This window comes from Gavialis gangeticus, unplaced genomic scaffold, assembly GCF_001723915.1.
Source record: "Gavialis gangeticus isolate Ggan-Ray unplaced genomic scaffold, GavGan_comp1, whole genome shotgun sequence".
Taxonomy (NCBI): Eukaryota; Metazoa; Chordata; order Crocodylia; family Gavialidae; genus Gavialis; species Gavialis gangeticus.
The window spans coordinates 12,871,705-12,882,197 of NW_017729024.1; the positions used below are offsets into that span (position 1 = coordinate 12,871,705).

At 42.2% G+C, this 10,493-nt stretch overlaps 1 protein-coding gene across 1 annotated transcript in view; it reads right to left on the reverse strand.

Moving 5' to 3' along the window:
- The window catches only part of ADGRV1 (adhesion G protein-coupled receptor V1), a 576,350-nt gene that overhangs the window by 532,239 nt on the left and 33,618 nt on the right, over positions 1 to 10,493 (reverse strand). Inside the window, exons 10-11 of the mRNA XM_019518182.1 lie at positions 5,323 to 5,499; positions 645 to 868 (exon numbers count right to left, since the gene is read on the reverse strand). Of these exons, the coding sequence (XP_019373727.1) occupies positions 645 to 868; positions 5,323 to 5,499 (401 nt within the window). The remainder of the gene's footprint in view (positions 1 to 644; positions 869 to 5,322; positions 5,500 to 10,493) is intronic.

Genomic DNA, 10,493 nt, shown 5'->3' on the forward strand with positions numbered 1-10,493 from the left:
GGGGGTCGGACTAGATGATCTGCTCAGGTCCCTTCCGACCCTAGAAACTATGAAACTATGAAAAAGGAGACTGCCATACTTCTTCCATGGATATAACCATCATTAAAAACCAACATTAAAATAAATATATAGCAATATATTAACTGTAGTACATGCTGTAGGATTTAGATTATCTGCTGGAATACCAACTTTTTCCCCCCAAACCTTCACTATTTAGCTAATTGTAAAAATCAACATTTAAATCAAAGGTAGAGCAAAGTGTTGTGAAGCTGTCCATGCTACAAGTGTGCATCAAATCAGGATAACATGGTGTTCCTAAATGTAGATTATTATAAAAAAGGTTTTAATAGAAATAAAATAAGAAAATGGAATTAGAATATGGATTTAGTATTCTAAATGTTTTTCAAAGCAGCAATTCTGCCATAGGAAATGTAACGTCAACTGTCATTCGATAGGAAATACAATTTACATTCCTATATTACCCTCCACTCAAAACAGAACCCATCCGTAACACTGACCTAGGGTATAACTTCCCCTAAGGTTTCTAGTAGAATCCTGTATGAAAGAGCTACTAAGTGCTGTGGTAGAGTGTTATATAAGGACTGAAAAGTATTTTAGTACCGTATAAAATTAGGGTACAATACCTGTCCAAAGTTAATGTCACAGTTTCATTCATTTCTGGGATATCATCTGCTTTGACAGTAATGTTGATTGTAGTATCACTTTGTCCGGATAAAAAGACAACAGAGCCATTAAAAGGACCTATATCATCATGTGTTACTGCTCTTGGATTGAGGCCAGAAGGTCTTAGACTCCAAAACACAGTTGCCTGACCATCAGTCCCATCTCGATGCAAAGCAATGGAGACCTAGAAAACATTTACCAGCCTGAGACTTGCAAAATATTATCTGGACATGAGTACTGTGAAATGGAAGGCTTGATTCTCCTTTCACTTGCATCACTGCGTATCAGAAATAACACCAATGAAACCAAAGGAGTTCATAGAATCAGAAAATTAAGGTTGGAAGGGACTTCAAGAGGTCATCTATTCTAAACCCCTGCTCAAAGCAGAACCATCCCCAGCTAGATCATTCCAGCCAGGGCTTTATCAAGCTGGGCCTTAAAACCCTCCAAGGATGTAAATTCCACCACCTCTCTAGGTAACTTGTTCCAGTGCTTCACCACCCTCCCAATAAGAAAGTTTTTCCTAACATTCAACTTAAACCACCCTTTGCTGCAACTTGAGACTGTTGCTCCTTGTTCTGTTATCTGTCATCACTGAGAACAGTCTAGCTCCATCCCCTTTGGAGACCCCCTTCAGGTAGTTAAAGGCTCTTATCAAATCCCTCCTCAGTCTTCTCTTCCAGACTAAATAAACCCAGTTCCCTCAGCCTCTCCTCACAAGTCACGTGCCCCAGCCCCCAAACTATTTTCATTGCTCTCTGCTGTACTCTTTCCAACTCAGAGTTGACATGTGGGGGGGGGGCATGTGCCCCGCCCCAATACTGGCCCTTGCCAGCTGGTGGAGTACCAGCCCGTGCCCACCCTGAGAAGCGCCGGTGACACTTCTGGTTGGCCGCCGGCACTTCCAAAGCTGGTGATTGGCCATTGGGGGACCCCCCAGAACCAGGAGACACCAGTTGCCCATGCTCAAGCTTGTCTAAAAAATTATCAAGACCCCCAGCGCTGCTTTTTCCAGCTGGCATACTCAGAGATCCACCCCCAGGCTTGAACTCACAACCTCTGGCCCCACAGCTTACCACACCTGAGCCACAGAACATGAGCTGTATCAAAGAAAACCTGTGAAAATACGAACTGCATGTATTCGTGTGCATTCATATTTTTATTTAAGAGTATATGTTTCAATTAATAAAGAGGAGATAAAATAAGCTGTTTACAACTTAATACATCTGACAATTTAGCAGACAACCACAAATATAATGAGCTTTGTGTAGTGGAATTGCCAGAGTTCATCTCTTCAAAAAGCAAAATGGGTTTTAAAGAGAATTATCATAATTTTACTTTGGTTATTATAGTACCATCTTATCAACTAATGTGTTGAAAGTAATTAGCAGGTTTTAATTAGAGCTTATGGGGGGAGGGGGAAGCAGTCTGCCAAACAAGCTGTCCAAATTTAGGAACTGTGGAAAGATCTCAATTAAAACAACAACGAAAGCAAAGGTAAGCATGAGACATAAAGAAATGTATAGGCTCCACTTAGAACAGAGAGAGAAATGTTAATTCATTTCAAACAGCTTCTTTCAGCCTCATAAAAATCCAAAATAGTATAACATTTGGATAATACTGTGCCTGACTGGCAAAATGATGCTTCTGCATTGATAGGTCAATTGCGTAACAATCATTTCCATGAACTGATAGTTCATGATCTCTTTCATTTGTGGAAAACATCTTAAAAAACACAGAGAAGCATACTTTGTTATCCTCAAAGTCAACAGAGCAGTGATATAATAAAATGATACGTCTTACTTAAGAGCAGTGGGAAACAACAGTCCAGCGTTTCCCTCAGGTCAAAGTTTGCAGAATATCATGGAGGTTATTCTGCAGAGAGAACCCTCAACCTCAGATGTTGTAACTCAGCTTAAAATAAAAGAAACAATACAGCAACCCAGTGTGGTAGTTCTCAGTGCTTTGTGATGGCTTTCCACATTTTCAGCAATTTTAGAACTTGAAGGACTTAGCTTTATTTTTATTTTTGATTGAATAGGAAGGACAGTTTTTAATTAAAGAGTTATTAGATTATCAGATATATAGATAATTTTTTTATTTTCCGCACATTTAATTTCAATTTGAATGGAATATAATATTCTACATTATTCTGAGCCTTTAAGGCCTGTCCTTGAAGTAGATGCTTTGATCTCTACAAACAGCATTGGTTTTAAAGTAACAAAACAGCAACTGCAACAAAGGTCTGCTGATCAAAACTTGAGCCCCAGTCAGGAAAGGCTCCCTTTCATGAACCTTATAATGAGGGTTAATCTAACCCAGCAGGCAGATCCTGTCTTGACCTTTTAAAGGGATAACTTTTTCTAATATGGTTTTAAAATGGGCTTTGACAGGGTGGGGATTAAATCTAACCCTGAACAATCAGCTGACACTGCATTTCAGCAGCCAGGATAACAAAGGACTTGGCAGGAAAGCTAGAGGCTGAGTTAAAGTGGAGTTTTCAACCTTAAGTATCCTGACTTAAGTGCTCCGTTTCAAATTGTTACACTTAATCATCACTAGTCTTTTACATGGAAGACTACAGTAAGCTTGATTTACATGCAAATTAAATTTATCAGGCAAGAACATAATTTAGCTGCTATATTCCTTAAAAAGAAAAATATATTCCCCTTGTGGAGCCAAGGGAATATTATCAGTATGTAAAACTTAGGAATGAGGATTAACCAAACCTAGAACCTGAACACAAAGTTTGGGTAAGTTTAGACTTTAGTTGATCAAATTATTCTTTTCACGTCCTTGTCATAAATTAATGTTTTTCCAGAATTGTGCACAACTGATGGATCTTTCCATTGCTGCAGCAAGGCCCTCTTTTGTATACGTCCTATCAAAGAGTCAGCAAACAAACCAGTGCTCCACAATCTGCACTTCACTACACTCATATATATTTTTTGTCATTAGAGTAGCACCATTGGATCACGTCTGTTTTTGATCTTCCAGTTTATGTACACAGGCGGTTCAGACATTGCCATATTGGCCAATCTAGAGCAGCCCTTCTGGGAAGGTCCTCCTGGGGATCCAGGTCCAGTTCAGAACACCTGATTGCACATAATTTTTCCTTCCATAACCTCAGTCATACCCTGTTAGTCATAGTGTCCAACAGTGCAACACTGGTCACAAATAACTCTTTTGCACTTTAAGCTGTTTAGTTACTTCTCTGTGACCATAGACTGGATGCCTGGGGTCTTCCATCTGCCATGATCTTTCATTTTGTCTTGCTACCTTTCTCCTGATATCACGTGGTGCAATGCCAGCCAGTAAGTACAGGCTATCCTTTACTGTTGGCTTTATACATCCTGTTAGTTCATGACAGCTATCATTTAGAGCTAGGTCTAGTTTCTTGGAATGAACTAATCACTCTCATACTGGACATGCATACTGTGCAATAGAGTAACACAAAGCAACAGCAGTGGTTTGTAATGTGGGGTTCACTCCCCACTTTGAGGTGACCAGCTTTCAAAGTATGCTGCTGCAGGCTCTGACTTTCTCATTCATCTTTTTGACATGTACTTTGAAGGTAAGTGTTCAGTCCAGTGTAACCCCCAAGTACACAAGACTTGGGTGATTAGTCAGTGGGATTTCTTCTCAGGTGATGTGTTTAACTTACACCTAGTTTTTTACTTACACCATAGAGAAGCCATGACCTGCATCTTGGCTGGGTTAGCACAAAGCTGATTCTCATTGTAGTAAATCTGAAAGTTTGCTTAATTCACATGCCAGTCTGTTCTCAGCAATGGCAAAGTTCTTCTCTTATGAAGTGATACATAGATCATCAACATACATGAAGCTCCTCCTATTACTCTGTATAGGTTGGTCATTGGTATACAAGTTTAAAAGGATCAGTGCTAGCGTGCTACCCTGTGGGAGACTGTTTCATCGTCATCTCCAATGGCTGTTTCTTGTACCGTTCTACGTAAAAACATCTATTCTCCAAAAGAGATTGGATGAGCTGCACTAGGTGGTAGTTGTGTGTCATATCGTAGACTTTGGCAAGCAGGTTTCAGTGGTTGACTATCATATGCCACTGATAGGTCTACAAACACACCACCTGTTATCAACCCTTTCTCAAATACATCTTCTATATGGTGGGTGATATTTAGTATGTTTAGACAATCAAATTAAACAGGATGCAAGGAGGAGAAATTTAACCCAGCCTCCTCAATTCAGTGTTCCTGTCTGGACCCAACTTTTTCTACTTTTAGGGACCAGGACCCTGTACATGAAATCTCCAAAATCAGAAATGATTTCCTTTGACTATATATATTTGACTATAAATGACTAACCCCATCTGTCTTTTTCTATGGCTACCACTGGCCAAATTTATTCTGGAACAACACCACTGAAGTCTTAGAAGACTGGACCCACATCTTTACCTATAAGAATTCTTGTTGCTGTTCTTTTTTGTTTGTTTAAATTGCCCTTTTTAAAACATGAGTAATATTTTGGGATCAGGTGCGACAAATAAATATTTTTGGAAGAAATAGTTCTTTCAAGAGGCTACAATGAATAAAAAGAAGTAAGTTTTTTTTTTTCAAACACATTTCCCTTATTAAATCAACAATATTAATACAGTTTACTTACCACTGTAGCAGGAACATCTTCTGGCTCAAAAAGAATGATTGGAAGATTGCTAGTAAAGCCAATTTCCCCATTTGCAATGTCAGGAGTTATCCTTAGGGAAATATTTTGAACTTCTCCTAATCTAGGACTTACAGATGGAATTGGAGGAATGATATTCACTAGCTCGACTCTTTCCAGCTACAAAAAAAAAATATTAAAAGACAAGACATCTTAGCATCAAATGTAAGCAACAGTACTATCTGGCAAATTTTGCAGTGTTCAGGCAAACAGGAGGAACAATTCCTCTTAGTAAACAAGACGGTAAACTCCCAAGCTTCTGCTTCTTAAAAAAATAAAAGTTAAATATTCAGATACTGAATTTAACCTGCTATTAAATTCATGTGCCAATTATTTTTGCATGTTGTAGAAATTGTGCAGAAAAAATAGTCATCCAAATCCATTTGTATAAGCAGAAATGTATGAAAATTGAACATTTCTGTTGAAAATTAGTACTTCACTGGATTTTCTCTTATTCTGCTCTCCAGTGCCTCATTAAATACATCCAGTTAATGGAAAAATGACAATGGCTGCTCTTCTCTTTTGAATTTTTCTACTGTCTTCTCTATTGTCTGTGCATTTGGAAAAGGGTAAAAGCAAAGCAATTGTGATAAGCTCTTAACTGGCATTCAATATTTGTAAATATCTGTGTTTGCTACAAGTTTTCCAGACAACCAAAGACTTCTAAATTTTGTCCGAAAAATTATCCAAAATGAAATGGTCCATCTGAAAGATCATCCTGGGGTGTTGGGGTTGACAGTAGCTTTACTAAGAGATTAGATTATGGATATGAATAAGATAATTTGGATAAGGATGATCCTGCCTCAGGCAGTGGACTGGACTAGATGAACTAGGGAGGTCCCTTCCAACCCTACTTCTCTATGATTTCTATCAAATTTTAAAAGTAAAAGCAGTTCCAGACAATGAGACAAATTGAAAGGATATGTTCTTCTAGAGCCTTATCACCTAGACCTGATGGAGGTGTTCAACCTCCAGCCTGCCTGCCACATCTAGCCTACAGAGTTCCTCAAGGGTCCAGAATTTTAGCAGCAGGGGAGCAGTGGCAGCATTAATTGCCACTTTCCTGTTGTCACATTTCCAGGCCAGGATAATGTGGCCCTGTGCACCTGATCATGCTGGGATCAGGCTGGTGCATGGCAGGATCTGGGTTAGCCAGATCTAGGTATGAGAGGTCGGGCCAGCATGCTGGATCACTCCTATAAGCCAACCTCATGCACTGACCCCACATGCAATCTGACCCACAGACCAACTCCATGCCACCCATCTGGCCTGTGGGGCCAGAAGTTTGAGTGCTACTGACCCAGACTTATGAATGATAAAGAAAGACTTGAGCCAAGGTAGAATAAAAACACTGGGCCAGATCTGGGGTTATCATGTAGACAATAGAATACTGAAACACAGGTGCCTTGCAGCAGGCAGATAATCCAATTTAACCATATTTAGGCACTTAAACACTCTATACAAAGAACGGGGAGATGTAAGCCTTTCCAAAGGGTGAACCTAAAACCTCAGAAGTTCCATAGGTAATCAATAATAAAGAGTAACCAGAGGTGTATATGAACTCCCACCCATCTCAGGAGCTTAGATGCCCAATTCAGGAGGAATACTAGGTGCTTCATTCACTTGTGACCATGAATAAATGAAACCATGAATTTCATTAGTAGTATCTACCTTTTCCCTAATAGTTAGGCTATTTATCTAGGAAGTAGAAAAATCTGACTTCTAAGCCTTTATAAGCCTGACAGAATTCTAACAAAAAATCTCCTACTTCCCAGGACTGTCCAAACCACCAAGCTATACAAGTTAAAGCCCTCCATCTCTCCTGTTGAAGCTGGACCACTGAACTTCCAAGGCTAGGGACAGACATTACACATAAACCAGTTTAAGTGATCAAAAACTGATTTAAACCTGTAACGAACAGATGTTCAGTGCACATAAACCAGTCTGAAAATGGCTAAAACTGGTTTGAGATAAACCTGGTCGAATTTAGTATCAGGCTTAACTGATTTCGCTCAAACCAGTTTATGTAGTGTCTGTCCCAGACCTCTTTCTGGTTTAAGATAAACCAGACACCCCCAGCATCATAGATGCTTTGCAACTCTGGGCGGGGCTCTGCTTTAGCCCAGCAGGGCTGGGCCCACACCTCCGCTCCATGGCTGCAGCTCCAGCAGAAACTGCAGGTACAGTGGCATCTGCCTGGCTTCCTCCTGCTCACCCACCCCCATTCCACTCCTTGCTCAAGCAGGAATTCTCTCCTCCCCTATGCCTTACACAGATACCTCAGCATTAGCTAGCATACCACACGCTAACTATGGTGCATGCTGTGAGAGCTAGGACAAAGGCAGACAGAACAGTGTGGACAGGCTTTTTGGAGCTAAATCAACAGGTAGCTGGTAATGTCCCTCCATTCCTTCCTTGGAAAAAGTTGTTTAAGAAGAGCTTGTACTAATGAGAGAAGCTTTTGTTTTATTTGATGGGCAGGTAAATGCTAATAACTCCCTGTGTAACTCCCTTCTGTTTAACTAAATCGGGGTGGGCAAAATACGGTCCACAGGTCAGATCCAGCCCACCAGGCCATTCTATCTGGCCTGCACGGCCCTAAAAAAAGTTGAAAACTAATATTGATCTGCCCCAGCTCTCTGTCAAAGATGACAGCAGCCAGAGGCAGTAGGACCCAGGAGAAGCCCCGGCAGGCTCCTGCAATAGCAGGGCCCGCCTGGCCCTGCCCCACAGCCAGACCATGGGGCTGTCCCCCCCCCACCCCCAGACCATGGGGCTGTTCGCGCCTCCCTGCCCCAAGTGGGAAATTCCCTGCCCCAGAACTAAATGCTCTGTTATCAACAATGGGGGATGAGAGGAACCTATCCCTAATCAGAGCAGCCTGCCCAGGCCTGGCCATGCCCTGTCTCAGCTCAGCAGTTTGGAAGGGAAGGGAGGGCTGCTCTAGTGTCCCCCAGCTTCTAGCCTGACCAACTGCAGGGAGGTGCCTGCAATTTTTCAGTCCAGAGGCGATGTCTTGGCAGTTACAAACTGGTTCAGCCTCGCCAGGTTAAACTAACCTGTAAAGATTGAATCAATTCAGGGTCAGGCTTTCCCTAGCCCTAAAGAACAAGAATGATTGGTCCAGAAGGAGAGCAAGCAAGGAGGAGCATGCCTCTGTAGCCTAGTTGTTTCAGCATACAGAGAGTGAATCCTGAGTTTTGGTCCCTATATCCAGGACACGATTCATTTTACAATGAAGTCATTTGCTTTAAAATGGAAATAACCTCAGCAGAAGGGTCCAGAAAACAAGTGAGTACTGTAACCAGCAAGCTATGACTCAGGTTCCCTCTTTCTTTCTCTCTTTTGGGTCTCATGGCTCATGTGCTCTTGGCTGTCCAGTAGCATAATTTCAATAGAATGGGTGGAGGACAGACCCTCTCCCCCCCTGCAACCCCCCGTCTGCCTAATCTATTTTAAAACCTGGTGGTTAGGGGAATCACCTAGGAAATAAGAGATGTGGCCTACAACCCTTTCAGGTCAAGGACGGCCTAGAATCCATGGGCTTTTTTCTTTTTTTACTTCTAGTGAGTTCTGTAACCATGAGACTATTATGTAAAAGGTAGGAAATACTGCTACCCTTCTACTGGGAAAAAACAAGGCATTGCCATTAATGTTTCTGAGTTGAGTTCAGCTATGTCAAATGGAATGGGGTGTGATCAGAAACACCCCATGTTGGTGCCTAGGGATCTCTGCAGTTCAAAATGGAGGAAATATCATCTGAACTTTAGTTATACTAAAAACCACGAAACTCAGTAGGCTCCTATCTGGATTATTCTGTGGAACTTAAACCCTAAACTCCACCTAAGTCTCATATCAGTGCTCTTGGGACCACTGTGATAAATATGTACCTTAGTAAAATTCATGAGCGCGTTATTGTTCTACCAATACTAGGTATTTCAGTGGTTTAAAGGGGCAAAGAGCTATTAAAATAACTAAAAGCATACCAATTTATACTATCCAAGATTTTTAGTTTGGAAGCATGTTCAAAAATTCTATTTACCAAGAAATCTGCAGCTAAAATATGTTCCTTTTTCCAAAGAGTTGCATCCACTTATGTATTCATTTACAAATACAAACAAGAACTGAAACATTTTTGTTTTAGGATTTTTTTTTTTTTTGGAAGGGAGGTTAATCATAGAAAATTAGGGTTGGAAGAGATCTCAAGAGGTCACCTAGTCCAATCCCCTACCCAAAGCAGACTATGCCAAACTAGACCATCACAGCCAAGCCTTTGTCTAGCGGGGTCTTAAAAACCTCCAAGACTGAAGATTTCACCACCTCTTAGAGTAACCTGTTCTTGTGTTTTAATATCCTTCTAGGGAAAAAGTTTTTCCTAATCTCTAACCCAAGCTTCTCTTCCTGCAACTTGAGATCATTGCCTGTTGTTTTGTTATCTACTAGTACTGAGAACCTTCTTTGGACTAGGGTGACCAAATGTTCGGGTTTTGCCAGTCACATCCTCTTTTTGAGCCCTCTGATCTCCATCCAGGCAGGCTTTTTAAATCTGACCAAATGTCCGGGTTTTTCCTTTGCTTCACTGGTGGGAGCAGGGGGAGGATGATTGGAAGTAGCAGAGAACACGGCCGTACCTGCCTGCAGCTGTGGAGGGGAGCAGACCCATGTGGTGCTCCCTGCTGCCTCCGATTGCCCTCCCCTGCTCCCATCCCCAGAGCAAAGGAAAAACCCAGACATTTGGTCAGGGCAGGAAGGGCAGGGTTGCCTTTTCTCCAGCAGGGGAAAGGGGTGGGGGGGCACTTGAGGGCAGCGGGGAACTCTGTGGCTGAGCCAGCAGCACAGGGGCCGGTGCCTGTGCTCACAGGGGCCGAGCAGCCAGGAGCCACTGGGGGGGTGAAGGGAAGCAGGGGGAGGGGAGGGAAGAAGGGGAAGAAGGAGGGGGCCATGGTGCCTAGCATGGCACGGCAGCCCCATCCCATGGAACGGGGTGCCACAAGCCTCCCTTCCTCTTCCTTCCAGCCCACACTGGGGCCAGACATGCTCTGCTGCCACCTGCATGAATCAGAGCCACTGCGCTCTGGCCCAGTCAGGATGGGGACAGCTGGGGCCCCTCCAGC